The 22,541-nt window shown below is 34.9% G+C and overlaps 1 protein-coding gene and 1 non-coding gene across 2 annotated transcripts in view; one reads left to right on the forward strand and one right to left on the reverse strand.

Annotated features, from left to right (window-relative positions):
- Smp_211150 (ATP-dependent RNA helicase, putative) overlaps nucleotides 1-22,541 on the forward strand; it is a gene marked incomplete at its 3' end in the record, with an annotated part of 57,599 nt that overhangs the window by 5,703 nt on the left and 29,355 nt on the right. Inside the window, exons 2-6 of the mRNA XM_018791884.1 lie at nucleotides 4,849-5,009; nucleotides 6,116-6,313; nucleotides 6,953-7,033; nucleotides 7,119-7,700; nucleotides 10,156-10,726. Coding sequence (XP_018644990.1) covers nucleotides 4,849-5,009; nucleotides 6,116-6,313; nucleotides 6,953-7,033; nucleotides 7,119-7,700; nucleotides 10,156-10,726 — 1,593 coding nt within the window. The remainder of the gene's footprint in view (nucleotides 1-4,848; nucleotides 5,010-6,115; nucleotides 6,314-6,952; nucleotides 7,034-7,118; nucleotides 7,701-10,155; nucleotides 10,727-22,541) is intronic.
- On the reverse strand, nucleotides 13,753-13,823 carry Smp_tRNA_00630_Pseudo_TTG.1.1. Its single transcript has one exon. It is a non-coding gene (tRNA).

A 22,541-nucleotide genomic window follows, 5' to 3' on the forward strand; every position in this document is an offset into this window, starting at 1 on the left:
GACTATTGTCTCAATTATGTTTATTTAATCACCATTCTGTATAATATAATGAAAGATAAATGTTTTCTGTGTTTATCTTATTGTATCAAGTTATTTCTAATCCATTCTGTGTTTGTGCATGCGTACGTACGTGCGTGTATGTATGTGTTTGTACTTTACTTTTACCTATGTGTTATAATATCATCTGTTTTATTTGTAGACATGTCTATTTTCTCTATTTAAATGAATTCGGAAATTCAGGTTATCACTATTTTATTTCAAATCTCCAATACTAGGACGAAAAGGGTCGTCCAGTGCTTCCTAGTTTACCACGGTGGTCTAGCTTTAATTGACTCATGAATTCAATTATTAAATTAATATAATCTCTACAAAATCCATTTCATAATTAATTTGTGTCTAATTAAATAAAGAAATCAATATTATCATAGTTGAAATCATGAGTCAATTGAAGCTAGACCACCATCGAAAACCTGGAAGCACTGAACGGCCGTTTCGTCCTATTATGGGACTCCTCAGCAGTGCGCATCCACGATCCCGCACTCGTGAGACTCGAACCTAGGACCTACCAGTCTCGTACCAGAGCACTTAACCGATAGACCACTGAGTCGGCCGGCATCCAACGGTGTTAATGTCAAACATCAACCAATCCACGATGTTTGAGCAACCATTCACCAATTGTCTTCGGTGAATTGGTATCTCTACAACAGACTTGGTTGAACTCCTTTGGTCACTATTAGTCGATACATAGTACTCACAATCTGATTGCTTGTTGATTACATTTTTTTCGAATTTGCCCCATAGAATTAGTCATATGTTATATTACATCATTATTAACTGAGATTTGAGTGAAGTGAAAATTTTAACATAAAATTTAAGTCAGAAAAGAAAACTGATAAACTATATTTTAGTAAATGTGAAGACCGATTGGAGCAACGAAATGCATTTCAGTATAAAATTACACAGTATCTTGATAAAATATGAGAACCACACATTGGATACTTCATTTGCAAAATCCCATCATTTGTCCTTCATATTCTGTATGATTCTTTCAAGTTACAATTCGTTTTTGTTTTCTCTTCAATTTGATCTTCATGGCCTGTTGCCATGGTTTCTATAATCAAACCTGGTTTAGATAATCTGAAGTACGATTCCTTATGAATATAGGTCATTCTTGTTTGCGATTATTGGAAAACTTACATCTTTCTTTTTTTCTTGAAGCTTCCTGTGTTAGAATGGTATACAATAAAATGAATACCTTTTCACTCAATGTGCAAATTATTCAGTATATCATTCGTTTTATATTTGATTCCGTCTAATATATTTGTAACAGTTTTACAGTATAACATATTTTAGGTATGAATTTAGCGTGATAATCATTCAATATGTATTCGGTTGCATAATCCGAATGTAAAATCCATTCCGTATTCTAACCTAGTACCTTTAGTTCTTGGTTGAGATCATGAACTGGTTGATGTTAGACCATCATTGAAAGCCTGGAAGCACTCGACGGCCGTTTCGTCCCATTGTGGGACTCCTCAACAGTGCACACCCACGATACCGCTCCTGGGATTCGAATCCAGGGCCTTCGGTGTCGCGCGTGAGCGCTTAACCTCCAAACCACTAAGCCGAGCGACACACAATGGTGTTAATGTCAATGGGTCAGCATTTACTACCTCGATTGATTCATAATATGACTCAATGGTGATCTAATCACATCGGATAGGACTCTCACTCCGTGTGTGGTAGAGCTTTCTTGATCAGGTAACTGCGTGAGGAATACCACTTACAAATTAAATTAACATCCACAAAACATCTCAGTCAAAGTATATATATCCTATTATAATGAATATCTGTTTACTTGAACTCGACTAGCTTTCAGTGTATTTGATATTTAACTAGCAATGAGTTACAGAACTGTCATTCCGTCCTATTTAGCATTGTATATATATGCAACTTAGTGTTGACGATTACGCTGATACTCTAACATAAACGGTCATTAGGGATTCCACAGTTACTCAAATATCATATATGCCAAAGCTTATGACTAAACGATTTATCTAGATTATCCATTCAGGATAAACATATAGCAACAGAAACTGATCAATTATTGTCCTGAATATCAGTAACAGGAAATTACAAATTCCTACTAATTTTAATTTTGCTTCAGTTACTAGTCCAATGTGTCTAGATAAAAGTGTCTCTTGTAGTCTGAAAGGCGACATTTTGTTTGCTTGTTTTTCCGGTAGTTGTAACCTGATTGATCTTAGACAGTTTGTTGAATAAACACATCCTTGTGTGTATGTAGTGTAGTATAATAATTGATCTCTCTCTGTTTATCTTTCGTATCAGATACATCTGCCTTATCTTAACTCAGTGTTTTATAGATTATTTAGCCGTTCGAGTATTGTTTGTCATCAGGCGATATTCTGTCTAACCTTTTTATAGTACAGTCTACGATGTTCAGCTTATTTACACTATGTTCAAATCGTGTATCAAACAGAGTGAGGCTGTACCACGCAAAAATTCTTACTTTCTCACTTCACGATTGCCAAGTGTAGTCTTCAAAAATAAATTATTTTCTTAGGTTGATGGTTTTTTTTATCGTAGATGCCTTCGATGCATTGCTTGCGTTTATTAGAATCTTCGAGCTAGTAATGATGAGACTAAGCGCAAAGATTAAGGTAAAATTGCCAGATCGATTGATAAGATGGTGAATGTTCATAGGCTTATATGGTTTGGACATTTATTACATATGCTCAACCCCCGCTTATCTTAACTAACTGATGTTGAAACTAAATACACGATTATTTCAATCATGTGTGTGCTACATTCATAGATTAAATGGTTACTGTTATGGTGATATTAAATATCTGTCTGTTTGTGTAGACGTGACGGTCGTAGCCAATATAAATAATATTGATCTACGCTTATTAGCCTCATACCTCTATCACTAACCTATAGTTAAATATGTGTCAAAGTAAATAGGTGAGATATTATGTCTTTGTTTATAAAATTTATTATGTCTATACTTGTGGTTAGTGAGAAAAAAGAAGGCTAAATCAATTTGTAGGTAACCACAACAATAAAATTCTCTTTACTGATCTTTGTGCCAAATGAACATTTGTTTATTTTATTGTTGAATACTTTGTCATTTAAAATGAACTAATTGATTATCCTGATGTTTCATGATACTGTTTTTTTAATATTTTAAAACTTCGACATATATATTAACACAATAATGTTAAGAGAATTGATTTTATCTATATTGATATGGTGTAATATGAGCGCTAGTTGTTGTATACTTCTCAATTCATTTATGTAATCTAATCGTGAAAAGGTGCTATAGTCCATAATGCCTCACCTCTATATCATAGATACCAACTTGTCCCATGGTAGACGGTGACCAACGATTGATTCATATGCCATATGTTCCCTCAAGATGCTGCAGCCCATGTGCAACATTGGTTTGGAATCAGGGTTTTCCAACTCCCCTAGGTGGACTCGCCGTGTCCACCAACCCGGTTAAAGTGCCGGACATTCGCTTTTCGTCCTCTCAATTTCGTAAACAGCAGCAATGCCACGAGAAGGCAGTGAGTAGGACTTCCCTGTCAGAGGCTATATACGCGTGTTCGTGTGAGAGCATTTGGAGAGGTAGAGCGGACTCTCCCCACTCTCGGTCGTACCAGGGCATTTGGGGGCACTTGTAATTGTTATATTACACTGAATATTTATCTGAACTCTAGGATATTTTTTTGTGTTATTATTAATAATGAATGATCATGAAGTCTGCGAAAATATATGTGAAGAGAATTGTTGATCGGTAGATAATGTGTAAAATGATACGCATATAGCCGAGCGATATTTATTTAAACGCATAAATATTGGTACAAAGGGGCACCAGATTTATATGCGCCACACAAATCTCATTTAATTTTTGTGAGGGCTGTGAAACTGCCCGGGTGCCCAAACCGAAGACTACTTGTCAGCAGAATACTTTTTTTTTCCTTGACCGAATTTTATGATTTTATGCAAAACACTGAACGCAAAATTAAACGTTATTAAAGGTGACCGAAAAGTCTAGATTTCACAGGTCACTTGTAGGTACTACAGTGAGTGTAGGACCCGATTATCAGGCCTAATTCTTGCCTGTAAGTAAGCTTCATCATGAACTGATCTCATTTGGATAACGAATTAAACTTAATGACTATTGGACAGTTATTTTTTCTGTAAAATTTAGTTAAGGGTTTCTCAACATCGCTCACTCATCATATCCAAATGATATAACTTGGAATTTCTGCTCTGACTGTAATTATTAGTTTTAACATGAAATCTCCGACAATTAAGTCAGAAGCTCCAACCTTTGTGGTCAATCAACGTAGGGTGACATTGGAACGGGAATTGCTGTATATCACAAATTAATTCTCGTTGTAAATGATAACGTTTAGGTTGTGATGATTCGATATGAGATATTTGGTAAATATTACTGAGAAGTCGTCCGCTTCTTATGTAGCAAAATTGAATAAATCCTTCGAGGTTTTGGTAGTCAATAATTTCACTCCCATGCTTTACTTTACCTTGGAAGTAAATGTTTATTTGATTTAATGATTCGTGCTTCCACTCTCGGATTTTGAGTTTTGCTTATGACTACTAACTAACTTTTGTTCTACACATTGAGGTTGTCCTCTGCTATCTACACTCTTGTTAAAAATCGTATCATCTTTTACATGTATTCAGAAGACATAACTTTCAATTTCTCACTTAATCAATCATGCTTTTCAAAACTGTCAATCTTTATTCTATTTTCAGACTTTTATACATCACTTCATGTCGCCTATTTTTATTTTATAGATGCTTTGTCTGTGATTAATCGATTTCTAGATGATTCCACTTTTGTCACTAATCATCTAAAAATTGGTACCGATGACAGCAATGATCCTATCACTGATGATAAAGATTTAATATTTCTGCGTAAATACTTGAAACGTTCATCCTTACGTCATTGCTTCAATGTAAGTAATGTCATCGTCACGTTGTTTACTCTGTTTGCTTTTAATCAAAATTCAATAATACCTTCCCTGACGCAATGTGACTTTAAAAAAGACCATTTAAGACTAAAGAGTACTAGACAAGTGTAGTATCCTAGTTTAAGACTCATTAGCAGTCAGTTAGTTATAATCAACTGAGAGTTTAAAATAAATGTGCATTGCCCCAAGATCTCATATTACGTTAGCATGATGAGATGAAATTAACAAATGAATTCATATAATGTTGCAGCAATCACAATTAGGAAGACTAAAAATTGAAAATATAATTTGAAATGACCCTGTTGAAAGGTAAATATGAAGAAATACTAGAACCCATGATCGTAATCAAAGTATAGATTAAGTGTAGTTATTGTAATCTGTCGTGAGCCGTCATCCAATGTCTTCAGCTTCTAATTGAAGTTATCGTGATGACCCCAGTCGGGTAATCGTTGTCCACCAACCTGCATCTGACTAACATTTCATGGACAGAGATACCAGCTGTGTACACTTACAAACTCCTCATAAAATATTAAATTAAAATCCTAGGATTTGCATTTATAGTTTCGATTAATTCATGATATTGCTCGAAAATCGTCTATTCTCGTCGATGATACCTGTCTCACTAACTGGAGTTAGACATATGAAACATTGAATGCAGATGTAGTGATATTCTTAGATAATTAAACTGAAATATATATTAGTCTATATTTTCAGCTTCAGTCAGTTTTCATGATATACAAAAATTACAATCCAGTACATTATAGTCTATGTGAGTTTATGATGCAAACTATAGAATTCAGCAAATCTTCAAAAATAGCCTAACTGAACCAGTCATTTACTTTAGACGATAGCGCATTGACGCTTGAATTGATGACTATTAGGTCCAAGTTTCAGTATAAATATCAACTATATGATGCAAGTAGATTAAGCTGGCGATTACCGAGTAGGATGAAATGCACACCCTGGCATCCATTGCCAGCCGCAATCCTTATACACTAAAACTGGAATCAATCATTACTAAGCTATTATAGTATAGTGCCGTAACTTTTATGAATATATATTTGCCTGTTTTCACTTCAAATATCATTTAGCTAATTGACTGCATTGGTGATAATGACTCAAAGTCAATTATTGAGCGATTACGACCTCCTCAGCAGTTATTAAGAAATAGTTTAAAAGTCTTATCAGAGTTATGGTCTGATTTAGAAGAATTTGTTATGCGTACTCGAGAAAAAGATGAACCACATGCTCATGAACTTTACGACCTACTGGCTGATGTTCATATTAGAGTAAGTCTCTTTTTTTGTTTCTTTTCACATGAATTTTTATTGTGTTGGTTATCATTTTTTGTTGAGGACATATATCCAGGATCTGGAATAGAATGATGCCTTTCGTTAAAGGTCGTCAACAGAAGACCCCATTCCTAGGTTCCATGCTGGTTTACGTTCATCAACATGGCTTATCTGCATTATTGAAAGATTCAAAGCCGTGACACTCAGCCTCATAGTTCCATGGTATTCCAAGCACCCTCATTTCCTAATATCACATTCATCGACTTTGCTGTTGATCTTTTTTGACTGCTGCTTGATTGGACCATTAGTTCTCTTATTAATGATAAATCATAAGCTATATGAAATCTAAGTCCAGAACATTCTATCAGCTCTTTTCAGTGTTATAGAAGCAAATAAAAAGCAACGTGTTATTGGAGTAGTCACCTAGCTCAGATAATACACAACAACATGATCAATGTAGAACATAATCAAATTTATGCAATAAATTACATGATATTAGTTATTCAGTGACATATTAGTGTAGACTGATCTCCTCTCTGTTGATAATGCGATATATATCAGGTTTATTTTGTTGATTGTATTACTATTATTTTACGTTTGTATGTTTTTTCTTTGAATTACTCCAATATGTTGTAGGAGCTGTTGGTAGCTTACGATGATATTGCTAATTATCGATATGTTAATGAAGATTTCAATTTGATTATTATTCCTTTTGAGGTAAGACTTATTATGAATAGTATATTATTAACCCTGATTGAATTTATACCCTCAATAATATTTGCTTCTCTTCATTTCTTTTAAGGATAATGATCAATTATTATGTAAGAATTCTAATAGTAATCTCAATGTACAGACCTCTTCAAAATTAGGGACAGGGGCAGAAGAAAATGAAGAACATTATAAATTATCCAAACGACATGACGAAACTCACTCCATGAATGTTCATCTAAAAAATCATCACCATCATCAATACAAACCTTATCTATCAGAAAGTTCTATGGAATCTTTAGATTATAAATTAAATCATACAGAATCAAATCGAAATTCATACAATAATGATGATTTACTTATAAAGGAAAATTTTGGACAATCGAAAACTCATTCAGTTCCAAATGTTTATCATGTGAATAAAATCAATACTTCAGTTGATGTTGACGATAATCCTCCTGCTGATGATAATATTGAAAATGTGAATAAAATAAATCATTTAGATAGTGATAACAAACACCAGTTTAATAACTCACATCGATCTGTTTCTGAAATGATTAATCAATTTGAATTATCAATCGAGAAAAATCAAATAAATTATTCTAAGGATAAAAATGTTCATGAATCATTAGAATGTTTAGACAGGGTACCGTCATCTATGCCTTCGGATACTCAAGTAAGTTAGTCATGGTTTTTTTTTGGGGGGGGTGGATTTCTTAATCTTCAAAGGACTATTATTATTTGAAGTCTGATGTCAGTTCTTTCGAGCAAAAGATGTATCAGAATGTCGTACAACTTCGTTGACGATAAACAAGATCTTTCATTTATAGACTACGCTAAAATACATATATCTTAACTATGTTAGGTGTCTATTTGGTTAAAATTTTGTTGGTAGAGTTTGGAACCAGGAGTCTATCTTTAGTTTTAAGCACCTTAGATTAACCATATCTAGAATATTGTATATTGGACGTCTGTTACTCGGACAATCTGTTTAAAACTATATTCCTAGGAAACTAAATATGTCAAATAATTTTGGTATTTTTCATCCAAATACATTGCCATTCACAATTTTTCTGAATTTCTTTTCATATGTAGTAGTAATTTCATAAACTATCCAAGAAAAATAAACAGCGTCTATCTCCTTGATCACTGAATGCACCTCATAGTTTCTTTTTTTACAATAGAAAGATATACTTAAATTCATTTAATATTGTTTGTTTGAATCTTCCCATCGATGTGTTAGGACTGCAACTGGTCAGTCTCTAATTGGCATATGCACATACTGTGCGTATTGCCTCGATACAGCCTTAATTCACAAGCATGATAAACAGAGATGGATAGTGGCTAGCAGTGGAATACTTTTGTTTTAAGTTTTCGTTATTCAGTAAGTGATCCACAAATCACTCATACTCCATAAGTGGTAATTTTTAAGTCACAATCCAAATGCTAAGTTTACTGTTTGTAACTGTTCTCACTCCATAGTACCTAATAATCAGCTAATTTAACTCCTGTTTTAGGTGAGTGTTTTTAGTTGTCAATTTTTGATTGTTCATACTATAGTAGGATATTTATTAAGGTATTAAATTGTATTAATAAGTAGTTTCCACGTTCTAGGAGAATGACTGTGGAACTCAAAAGACAGCTGCTTGTCTCCAATCTTTTTGATGTATTAGCTTCGTACTTTTCAGACCCTACCGTAAGCACCTGGTTTCTCTAGGACTAGGTGAGGTGTTATTTTTTAGAGCCGATCTTTTTGAACCCTACTTCAGCTACGGAAAGACAGCATTGCTAAGGATGCTGTTTATCCGTGAGCAACATTACATGGACCCTAGTTTTGTTAATTTCGGGCTTATCGCTCCCTAACCGACATAAATGACATAGTCAGTCTTCAAGGAATCGGTCGGAACTATTTCTCAGAAATTGGTAATTTTCGCGTAATTTGACATGACTCACTAAGTGCAAGTTTTTGGACTCAGTCTTTAGCCATACTTTCTTACACAAGACCAAATAACATTAAAATATTGCTCAGACCAAAACAGATGCCGAAAAGTTTGAATCTGGGATCTAATGGTTGTAACTCTATTGCTATAAACCATGGCTTTTATTTGTGGAGCAGTCAATTATTTTCATCTGTCTTTGTAAAAAACCAAAAAATCGAGAATTCACCTTGTTCACAGTTCACAGTGGGATGACTCAATTAGAGTACACCTACTTTTGAAAGCATCCCATAGGATGGCTTTAAAAAAACTGTTAAGAGCACAGTATGTGATCTGTTTGACAAGTTGAGAATACCACTAATGAAGCTTTGATTAGTGAAGAAATAGATCAAACTAAATCGAATCCTAACCGATTGTTTGTATTGCTTGTGACTTAGACTACCAAGAATTTAATGGAATAAGTTTATTTCACAAGAAAATACAGATCAAGATGTCTTCATTCAGGCGGTGGATCAGTGATTAATAATTGCAAAAAATAAGAAGTGTTGGAAAAGTTCACAATCTGTAATGGGGTTGAAATAAATAAATAGAAGTAGATGGTAAAATTCACTAGTGTAAACCCTGAAGTTCACCTGGTTAGCACTTTTTATAAGGTTCTTTTCTACGGGATCAAGTTGCTAACCTCAGGCCCAAACCTCTTCCTTTATCTGGGTTTAGGACTGGCAGTAACTCTAGAGGGTTTTTAGGTAGAGTTTATATTGTTCAATAATGTTTTTTTTTCAAATTGTAATATTTTTGTTCGAACTCGATCCGGCCGCTCAAACACAATTACCTGATGAGTAGTGGAGTTTGAATCAAAAACCAAACCGTATTCCTTAATTACTAAACAATCACTGCACATACTATTGATATTATTTTGTATGGAACTGCTTGAGTATACTAACCTACATTCCACTATGTCATATACTTTGATTCAAATAACTGGATAATATTCGAAATCTTCATATCATTAAGTTTTGAGACCTTGAATGACATGGCTCAAAATCGTTCGCAATGGCGAAGGTGCATCCACTCTTTGTGTACTACCAAATTCTAATTTTCTGAATTCTTCATGTCCCTATCCCTTTTCTCTTTTCAAATTTATTTCACTGTATTATGCTCCTTCAATAACATCTTTTTTTTCTTTGTCTATAGAAGCCTACTTCTCCGAAAACTATTCCTGAAACTGTTAATAGGCATTCTGAGAAGAGACATTCTAAAACTTCAAAGATAAAATCACCGAATGATTTGTTTACTAAAACTCATTCTAATTCAAAACTCGGTAGTCCTACTATTTCTCCAAAGAAAATATCTACAACAAAACAACAACGAAAAATAAAAGATTTTCATGGTTCAGATAATGCCTTACGTTCATCCGATTCTAATCATCATCATCCCTCTAAGCCTTTTCGAGATTCAATTGATGGAACACAAAGCTTACCCAGAAATCATGGTCAAACACCTAAAGAATTAAAAGATAATCATAATTACCATCATCGTGAAAGTATTCATCTGAAATTTCCACAACCAGGTGTACCAAGAGTTGTTCATTTAAGACGTGACCATCCTGGTGAAAATTTAGGTATTACTGTAGCATTATGTACACCATCACCGACTACTTCTTCATCACCACCAACAAGTTTCAATGGAATTACCATAAAATCAGTAACAGAACCGATTATATCTATTCAAAGAGTGTTAGCAGGTTCATTAGCTGATAGACAAGGTAAGAACTGATGGATGTAAACATTTATTGAGTTTCAGTATTTCTTCTTTTGTGTATAGAACTTCAAATTATTATCTGATAAGTAAATTTTGATGTGTATGGTACTGGTTTTTGACTACAGATGTCTTCAATGCAATGATACCATATATTGAAAAGACTGAGTGAACAATGCTGTGGTTTAGGTATTTGGTGCTGATTGAAGATAACGAATGGATTTATAAGGTTGTAAATTTTCATCTATTGTGGCAGCCGAGATATGTACTACATATGCCCGACTACTCCATACCCCTACTCGTTATGTTAATTGATGTAGTTGTAAGTTGGAAGGAAGAGAAGGGAGAGCAAATGAAAATGTGATAACAATCCATCAAGTCATTAACTATTTATCTGACGTGTGTAAGTAGACGCAGTCTAATTGATATCTGCACGATAACTACTGTCAGCAGTTAAAGGCGTTGGATGAGAGCTCAGAAGTGGTCACAATATTCCTTCATACATATCCTCCTTTAATTCATTCTTTTCGAACCATTTTATCAATTTTCGGTATTCATTATTAAAATTGTTGCTTCATTATTTTGAATTTTTTACTGATCATCATTTCGTAGTAATATGGTATGACGTTTTGAGCTAACACGTTTGTCTCAGGCTATATGTTGATGATGACTGATTGAATCTAGTCTTGAAGCGATTCCACATGAAATTAAATCGATGACTTTCATGTTTCGTACCAAACACAACTTTTTTACCTTTATTTATTTATTTGAACACATAAATATTGGTACAAGGAAGCACCAGATACATATGCGAAACACAAATCTCATTTGATTTGTGTGAGCGCTGTGATACTACCCGGGTGCCTAAACCGAAACAGGTGGTTTTCTTAGGGGACCACACCCAGAGCCTTTGACCTCAAGGTATGATCCACAAGACAGTGGAACATCGTGAGGAGATGCAGTCCCATGGTAGCCAGTGACCAACAATTGATTCATACGCCATTTGTTCCCTCAGCATACTGGAGCCCATGTGCACCATTGGTTTGGAATCAGGGTTTTTCAACTCCCCTAGGTGGACTTTCCGTGTCCACCAACCCGGTTAAAGCGTCGGACATTCGCTTTTCGTCCTCTCAATTTTGTAAACAACAGTAATGCCACGAGAAGGCGGTGAGTAGGACTTCCCTGTCAGAGGCTATATACGAGTGACCATGTGAGAGCATTTGGAGAGGTAGAGCGGACTTTCCCCACTCTCGGTCGTACCAGGGCATTTGGGGGCACTTTTTTTTTTACCTCAACTGAGTCAAATACCAATAGCTCACATTTCTAAGTGTAGACAGTTTTTCACATACAATGTTAACAATAATTATAACTCTATCAACCACAACGTCTCATTGAGACCTTAATGATCCATTTTGAAGCCAGTTATTGGTGTGAGCACGTTATCAGGGTAATAAATAAATTTTTCTACTGAAAATAGGTAACAGATTTCTATCTATACTGCAGTTCACACAGTTATTTTTATTTACAATCTATTAATAATTGTATGCTAAGATATTTCTTTGTCACTTTTTTTTCTTTTTTGATTTACCCCAGTTAATTCACATGCAGATATATGTGCGCTCTCTCTCCCTCACACACACACACACACACACACGAGCAAACGTGTATATCTTGCATAAATCACGTATACTGTACTATGTGTATGTGTATATTGTCTCTTGTTCATTGTTTAGCAAAACAATAAATCTAATTTAAATGTTTTCGGTTAGATATTGTTCACATATAGAATACAGAGTTTATTTCCTTTATTGAACTATACCGCCTTGTTTAAATGTTTATGTGTACATATGTATAGCTATCTGTATGAGAATGCAGATATTTTAATTTAAACGCATAGATTATAATTATCCTTTTTAAGTAAATAATATATACATAATATAATCTCGCGAGGCGGGATCGTGGATGCTCACTGCTGAGGAGTCCCACAATAGAACGAAACGGCCGTCCAGTGCTTCCAGGTTTTCCATGGCAGTCTAGCTTCAATTGACTCATGATTTCAACTACATAAAATAATATATTTCTGTGCATATATTTCTGATATATTGTTGAATTGATAGGGATGGATAATTATACAATCAAATGTCTGATTATTGAATCCAATTTATTTACTGATAAGTTATTTGAGTATATTTTTCTAACAAAAAATGATCATTGAGGGACTGTCTAGGCTAATTATTGTTTTTAATACCGCCTCCTTTTTCATATTCTCTACAGTAATCATTTCTTAAATATTGTATTATACCATTAAAACGGTTTATTTCAATAAGAATGTAGAGACTAACCTTTATCATCTTTCAATGCCATTAGCTGACAACTATCTCACACTTGACAGTGGTCCAAAGGTAAATGGCTCACTGCATAGCTTGAAGATTCTTGGGTCCGATCTCCCGAGGAGTCCTATTTTAGTGATTAACAGTCGTCCAATCCTTCCTAATTTTATTGATCTAAGATCATCTCTTGATGTAAATCAGAAAATTCTCCATGAACTCTATAAAATTAATTTATCCAATGTTGTTCTCCACTAAAAAGCAAATACTCTAGTTATTTGAATTCCATAGATTTGCCCACATATTTACTTACATAATCACTCAACTTTTCTCCTTGATGACTCATTTCTGTACATAAAATTAAATCAGCCACTATAATGAAACTCACTACTTCCGTCTACCGATTATCACAAAGTTAACACTAGCTGTCTTTATAATGCAAATGAAATTCGGTTTTATTCTATAACATTTTTGGAGATAAACTCACTTAGTATTACTTGTTTGAATCTTCTCATTGATGTTTAGGACTGCAACTGGTCAGTCTCTTATTGGCATATGTGCATAGTGTGCGTATTGCCTCGATATAGCCTTAATTCACAAGCATGGTAAGCAAAGATGGAGAGTGGCTAGCAGTGGAATCCAGTTTAACGCGCGTTTCGTCCTATTTGGGACTCATCAGCTGGATGTACCTGCATCTCAGAGTTGATGTTCACTCTGGGATTCGAACCCAGTACCATTAGCTTCAAACGCCATTGCGTTACCCACTGAGCTACTGAGCCCTGATAGCCACTTGCCATCTTTGCTTACAATTTTTGGAGATATCCTGAAATAAGTCGACTTGTAAACATTTAACCGAAATTAATGGTAAATATATATATATATATATATATATATATATATATATATGCACATTTACATACATACATCATGTCACGCTGATTTATGCTGCGTTGATTTTCCGAGCCGTAAATATTATCAGTATATTAATATTTGTGACAGACACGCATATATGCCCCCAAATGCCCTGGTACGACCGAGAGTGGGGAGAGCCCACTCTCCCTCTCGAAATGCTCTCACATGGTCACTCGTATATAGCCTCTGACAGGGAAGTCCTACTCACTGCCCTCTCTCAGCGGGGGTGTTGTTTACGAAAGTGAGAGGACGAAAAGCGAATGTCCGACGCTTTAACCGGGTTGGTGGACACGGAAAGTCCACCTAGGGGAGTTGAAAAACCCTGATTCCAAACCAATAGTGCACATGGGCTCCAGTATCCTGATGGAACGAATGGCGAATGAACCTGCTGCTGGTCAACGGCTACCATGGGACTTCATCTCCTTACGATGCTCCACTGCCTTGTGGATCAGACCTTTAGGTCAAAGGCTCGGGGTGTGGCCCCCTAAGAAAACCACCTGCTTCGGTTTGGACACCCGGGCAGTATCACAGCCCACACACAAATAAATGAAATGATGTGTGGCGCATATGTATCTGGTGCCCTTTTGTACCAATATATATGTGTTTAAATAAAATAAAATAAAAAATGTATCTGTAGTACACAAATATTGAAAGTGACATTTTTGTAGAATGTAACTTTCACAGATACATTCAAAATAATATTTGATTAAGTAATAGGTATTATGATTATTATTTCCTTCATTTTACATGGCTACACCTCATCATATCAAGAGACTTACTCAATTTTCGCATAGGTATCAAATGTAGTATTAAGTCGATGTATCTAGGTGACCACTGACTTCGACTGTATTATTATTCTTATTATTATTATGATTATTATGATGCCTTTGTTCATTGAATCTTGGGTTAATCGATATTTGAAAGTTGAAGCATTGACATTTCTTGAATGAATAGGGTAAGTGTCGACGATAAAAGTTAGTAGGATTGGGAGGAAATAAATTATTGTACAACTACTACATGGTATTCTACTATAAAGATGGGAATGTGTATAAAGATGTAGCCCGGATATCTCATTGATAATGTTTCTGATTGTGAAACTGATTGATACGGCATCTGCCAGGAAGCATCATTTCCTTTAAAATTACAGGTAAACCTTGCCGACAAGTGTCAATTAGGTTTAGTGTTTCCTATCGGCTACCTATAACCAACACCTTACATCTCAGTATGGTGCACTGATCTTGCTTCACTTAGACTAATGGACACACTGGAGCTTGATCAATTCGATAAACTCTAAGATAGATTTAATATGCATGATATTGCTCACTACTCAGTGATCAATTAATTGTAAATTCTTGTCTCCTGTTATCGAATCGAGTGAAGCATTCAATATTCAACAATTGTCACAAATTCGTGATTCTCTTCATCTAATTCAACTTGTGACATTGAATATTATCGCTTACTATCGCATATAAATTATAACAGAGTAGTCGATAGTCAAAGAATGACTTTTAACCTTCTGAGTCACCGGTCAGGATTCTAATTGTAGGTAGCTAGATAATTTGTTATCAACCATCTACAAAACGTTGTTTAACTTTAGATGGATCACGAAAAAAAACTACCCCAAATTTATCCAATCTGCACAACCAGCTGACTTAAATAATAATCATATCTTCGCTGGTTGCGGACTCCTTATAAAAGGTCGTAATTGATTATGTTCAACCACTGCACCATCCAAGTCGATGTCCTTATTGATACCTTGGATGATCATTACTCTACATTAAACTTCATTTATCTTAAGATTCTGATTCCATTTAGTGTAAAAACATCGTGTTTCACACGAAAATCTAATGTTTTTACTTTCACTCCATTCGGAATCATGGGTTGACACTACTTTCAGGGTGTTCCATACTGAAGCATGGTAAGCTCTGCAGTTTTCAGTTTTTCTCCTATAGAAATCACTCATATATAGGGAATATGGGCCGATATTCATAGTCTTGATGTTTCTTTTGTAATATATCAATTACTATCATTATTCAGTGTATAAGCATATATTTGCATTGATAATTATGGTAAGTATTAGATTTTCACAGTTTGAATCATGAGTCGATCTAAACTTTATCATCATTGAAAATATGGAAGCATCGAACAGCCATCTCGTTCTGGTATGGGACTCCTCAGCAGTGCGCATCTGGGACTCGAAACTAGGAACCTTGGTCTTTCACTTTAACGCTTAATGTCTAGACCACTGAGATGGCGCCTAACGGTGTTAATGTCTAGCATCAATCAATCCATGATATTGCGCAACCCTTATCCATTCCCTGTGATGGACAACTCTCACACGCGACCAGGGTTGAACTCCACGAGTCACGGCTTCTTACTAGAACTCCAGGTGTTACACCTTAAATCTAAACTAGCGAGCACACGATTATTACCAGAATGGGGATTTGTGGAGATTGTAGTATTTTCCTAGTTGAAATCACTTCATGCCATAGATCAAGAGTTACGCAAGATCATGGATTGATCGAAATTAGACAACACCGTTGGATCCCGGCTCAATGATCTAGAGGTTAAGCGTTGACGCTTGAGACACTAAATTATGTAGGAAAATTAGTGATAAACTTAGAAAAACTCATTGATTAATTACCTCATTTTGATTTAATTTAATTTTTTCCCTTCTATTCATACCAATACAAGTGAGAATGTTTTTTTTTATAAATTTGTGTTAAGTGTTGTTATTGTCGTTAGTATTCTTTAAGTTTCGCAATAAGCGTTTTTTCCTCCGCAATTTATTTGATTTGTATATGATTGATTCTTTTTAATATCTCTTTTCCTATCTGTTTTCCGACTCCAATCATATATGACATTTAATTAATTTTCAAATAACAATCATGGGAATAATTGAATATTGTTCCTAATATTGTCAAAATTTAATTCGATTCGAACATTATTGTAATCATCGATATATTTTTTTCCACTATCTAAGTTTAAATGGGTGGTGAAGTAGTTGTTAGGCAGCCAAAACATTTAAATTTTTAAGTTTGAACCTTTGTTTTAGTATAGTTGGCTCGTATTATACTTGTTGTTTTGCCCCCGAATGCCCTGGTACGACCGAGAGTGGGGAAAGTCCGCTCTACCTCTCCAAATGCTCTCACATGGACACGCGTATATATCCTCTACCAGGGAAGTCCTACTCACTGCCCTCTCTCAGCGGGGGTGTTGTTTACGAAATTGAGAGGACGAAAAGCGAATGTCCGACGCTTTAACCGGGTTGGTGGACACGGAAAGTCCACCTAGGGGAGTTGGAAAACCCTGATTCCAAACCAATAGTGCACATGGGCTCCAGTATGCTGAGGGAACAAATGGCGTATGAATCAATTGTTGGTCACTGGCTACCATGGGACTGCATCTCCTCACGATGTTCCACTGTCTTGTGGATCATACCTTGAGGTCAAAGGCTCTGGGTGTGGTCCCCTAAGAAAACCACCTGTTTCGGTTTAGGCACCCGGGTAGTATCACAGCGCTCACACAAATCAAATGAGATTTGTGTTTCGCATATGTATCTGGTGCTTCCTTGTACCAATATTTATGTGTTTAAATAAAATAAAATAAATTATACTTGTTTATACAACCAATATGACCTATTTTACAAAAGCAAGTATACCTATAAATGGATTGTGGTGTTTCCAAAAACGTCACTTCATCCTTGAAAACTACCCGAATGAAATTCTTAATAGAGAAAACAATTGGAATATCAAATAAATAAAAGGTTTTTCTCACAGATCTATAAATTGGTATCTCTAGTGTGTCATCTTTTTTTCAATTCAAAATTCATACTTTCAACTTAACGTTTTGCTTTCAGTTCGCCATCAATGAATCTGGTTGAGAGACTATTTTTATTTTTTTGACTTACTACATCGGGTACAAATTTGTATTCCTGACTTTGGATCATATTCCAGATTTGATGGATACGAATGCCACCTAATTCTCTATGAAATACCCAAACAGTAGTTTGGCTTAAGTAAAGTTGACATTATAAAAGGGATTGCTCTCTGAGTTGAATATCATTGACTATGTAAAACTATTTTTAGTTAGTTTGTTTACTTGCTAAATCGAGTATAGGTTGTGAGTTCTAATTATAACAAACGACAGAGCATCTTTGGTAGTTTGGTTGGACTGATCAAACATTACTTGTTCCGTGAATGGCACACCGCTTTTCCATGACTACGTATACCTGATGTCAATTCCATATTAACGATCTATTATCTGAATTCGAATCTGTTTGTTTTCCTATATAATATGTTGAAAAAATGATCAGCACAATCGTAACGGTCGTACAGTATCATGGATTAGCTGAAGTTTTACATGTGCGCCACGATTCAGGCTCAGGGATCTAGAGGTCAAGCGTCCTCGTGTGAAACCGAAGGTCTCGAGTCTAATACCTAGTGATAGGGTTATAGATGTGCGTTTCTGAGGAGTTCAATACTGGGACGAAATAACTGTCCAGAGATTTCAGGTTTTCAACGACAGTCTTACTTATATTGGTTCGTGATTTCAATGAAACCCTACTATCTCCCCGACTCCATACTAACAACAATCATAATGTTCTACTTATTTCACTCATACAAGATAAAAATCGCATCATATTTGATTACAATGAATATAGTTACCTCAATATTGATGAATATCATAAAACAAATAATAAAGACTATAGAAGCTTTTTATAAGGAGACCTTGTTAGCATTTTATACTACAATACTGCATAACATATGACACAATATTATGAGAATCATTATATCTGATCGTAAACAAACTGTATGTAGGGAAAGAAAGGCAATGGTATGTGAATTAAAAAAAGGCTAATAGAATAAAAATAATTATTCCGATTACTAGAGAAGACATTATAAGGGTACAAAAAAAAACCTAAGAAACAAGGTTAAACATGTGTCCTTTTACTGTATCTCATTCGATCATTTTTTCAGTTATGCATAATTAAGTATCTACAAATGTAGTTCTGAATAAATTGTTATGTTTTACTTTCTGTGTGTTTTATTTAATTAATTAACTTTTCTTTATATCATGAATTGAATCAATCGAAGCTAGACCACCATGGAAAACCTGGAAGCACTAGACGGCCTTTTCGTCCTATTGTGGGACTCCTCAGCAGTGCGCATCCACGATCTCGCCTCAAGAGATTCGAACCTAGGACCTACCAGTCTCGCACGCGAGCACTTAACCGATAGACCACTGAATCAGCCGGCATCCAACTGTGTTAATGTTTAACTTCAATCAATCCAATTGATTCATGATTTCATCTATGTATAAAAATTAGTAAAAATCTCCACAAACAACCCCCAGATCAACAATTTGTCGATTATTTGCTTTTTGCTACTAAACAATGATATTGTTACATTCTGAAATACATTTTTACAAATAAATAGCTGTTTATGAGAACGGCTGGATTGTTTCTAGAATGAATTTAAGTATTCATCGTGGTAATTTCTTCTATAAATTATTATATTGTGGTTGGAGACAGAATTTGTGTTGTTTCACATTCGTTCACAAAACAGCTTCACAAAGTTGAGGAAATTGAAGTTGTTCACAGTATTCGGAATCGCATCACTTAATATCGCAGTTAGAGATAATAACAATGAGTTATTTGACTTGATACTGTCCTTCTTTTTGCTTGAGATAGTATAGTCAATTCATTCACTAAACAACAACCAACATTGCGTGGAACAGTGGTTATAAAATTCGTCTTTTAGTCACTAATCACCAGGTTCGATATCCACTTCACCTTCGGCTTAAGGGAACAAGTGGTATAGACAGCCTTCCACTTAGAATGTGTTTGCAAGCTAAATAAACAAACCTGTACTTGGTAAATGAGTTAATGAAGAAAATCACATGGTTCATCCTTTGATTTAATGTACGGTACATCTCTGAAATGGATGCAAACAATAAACCTTCATTATCGGATGTTTGAGCGGAAGTTTACCTGTATTAGAAAGATGTCTAAATGTTGAAATTGAAAACCTTAATAATCGTATAGGTTTGAACAGATTGTGTGTGTTAGGTCTTACTTCAATTAATTGCACTCTAATTATAACCAACCCATCCCGTAATACTGTTAGCAGTTACTTAGTTGATAAACGATTTGATCTTTTACTAATGAAACTTCACTTCTAGTTAAACGGCTGAATAGTAGCATTGGCTCTTACACAATGAAAACTAATTTCTCAAAATCAAGTACACTACGGTTTACTTATTTACACCTGTTACTTCTCGTGAAGGAGCATAGGCCACCCACCACCACTCTCCACCTAACCCTGTCCTGGGCAATCCTCTTCGTATTTGCTTCTATTTTCTGACGTAATATGTTCTTTGGCCTTCCTCTTTTTCGATTCCCTTCAGGATTCCAAGTTAGGACTTGCTCAACAAAATATCTTCATTAAAAAATTATTATAACTAGAAACTTCCTATATAAACATAAATGTCATGTCTCTATGACGGAAATAATCTTCATGACATAGATCATCAATAAATGTGTTTGGAGACTTAAAAGTAACAATTTACTTCTTTCAAATCCGGTCTCATGGCGTTCCGATGTTTGATATTGCCCATTCTCTCTACTTATCTCTCCTGCTTCAAACAAACTATGCCAAAGTTCATAAACTGTTTTTGTTCTTTTTGAATAGGTGGTGTGTCATGTATTTCGGGTTTCCCGTTTTTGTTTTCATTCTTCCCTTTACAAAAAAGAAAGCGGACATTATTTCCTTATTTAAATAAGTGACACGTACTGATTGTTCCCCTCTTATTTGATTTATCGTTTACGAATTAATCATTATTATTATTCGATAATCCTTACCAGATATAGCAATTATAGGTTATGTAAATAAGTTTTCTTGTACGAGTTGTGACATAATCTGTATTTGTTGGTCATTTTAAGTTCTCATATTCCTAAATTCTTTCAATGTTATGTCGTGTTCATCCATTTATAGAAAGGTAGTTTAAAATATATACATTATCGTAGTCTTTTCCTTGCTACCATTCTGTATACTTCTATGAGTATTTATAAAAATTTGTTTGTCTTGGCAAACCTATGTTGAACAACCGCTGAAAAATTGGAAGTACTGAACATTTGTCTCGTCATAGTATAGAACTCCTCAGCAGTGTACATCCATTACCCTATCACCGATGATCGAAACCAGGACCTTTGATCTAATGCACGGATGCTTGACCTCTAGACCAATGAGGTGGATTCAGATGGTGTACATGTCTATTCGTGACCATTTACTCCTTTGAAAACGTCTGAGTAGGACAAAACAGCTATCCAATGCTTTCAAGTTGTCAGTAGTTTTCTAACTTAGATCGACTCGTGATATCAACAACCCCCATACTGACAATTTTACTGTTATCATTTTATTACTACGTGCTTCATATTACTTGTTTTACTCTGCACCAATCACTGTAGAGATAAACTGTCGTCGAGGTTTAATCGAAAAGAATGCCTAGATTATTATGACAGACTTGAGATGATAATCAATCGTTTCCCTTTACTGGATCATGATTGTTTATCAATAGCGCTTGTATGAAATTAAATCTGACGATATTTTGGCACATTTTCCATCAACCTAACATTCTGAGCTTCAGTGGATTTGTCCACACATATATAAGCTGTTTAACGTGATAGTAGGATCTAGCGTAGTCACTTATGCAAAATTAAGTACTATGTAAAATCATGAATTTTGATTTCACAGTTACAACAATCTGGACTAAGTATCATATATTCTCTCGACTACTGTTATCTAATACATCTATTCGAGTCTGGCGGATTTTTCCTATCATATATCAAATTCACCTTCCTTTTTATAAAATAATGTAATGTAGGCTACTGATTCTAAAAGTAAACTATGCAGATTGTTGTTGTCAACCGTGTCTAGTCTTTCTGTTCTGTTTCTATAAATAAACATAATTTGCACTAATATCTGGATGTTTTTTTTCATTTTTACATGGATACAAGCTGGTCGTAACATGTTCTATATTATTGTGTTTTTTCTTTCTGGATCTTCACAGTTTAAGATGTTTCCATATGTCTCTTTTTAGGTTGATTTTTTCCTTAATATTTAAAATTCTATTTTAATTTTTACCGAAAGCAAGATTTATTTGTTCACTAATTTAGTTCCACATGAATATTGAACCACAAATATGTTCTTGTTTAAAAAAATATCAGTTAATTAGTTTCATAGGTTGTAGCTAAATCATTTATGTGTGTATTTTTAAAGTATTATTTATTGTGTATTTTCATCCGGTAGGAATGTCATCAGTATAATATTTACTTACTTACTTATGCCTGTTACCCCTTGTGGAGGAGCATAAACCGCCCACCAGCATTCTCCATCCAACTCTGTCCTGGGCAATCCTTTCCAGTTAACATTCATCCTTTTCATATCTGCTTCTATTTCCCGACGTAGTGTGTTCTTTGGCCCTCCACTTTCCCGCCTCCCTTCAGGATTCCAAGTTGGGGATTGCCTCGTGATGCAATTTGATGGTTTCCTCAATGTATGTCCTATCCACCTCCATCGTCTT

Source organism: Schistosoma mansoni (assembly GCF_000237925.1).
Source record: "Schistosoma mansoni, WGS project CABG00000000 data, chromosome 1 unplaced supercontig 0034, strain Puerto Rico, whole genome shotgun sequence".
In the NCBI taxonomy this organism is placed as follows: Eukaryota; Metazoa; Platyhelminthes; class Trematoda; order Strigeidida; family Schistosomatidae; genus Schistosoma; species Schistosoma mansoni.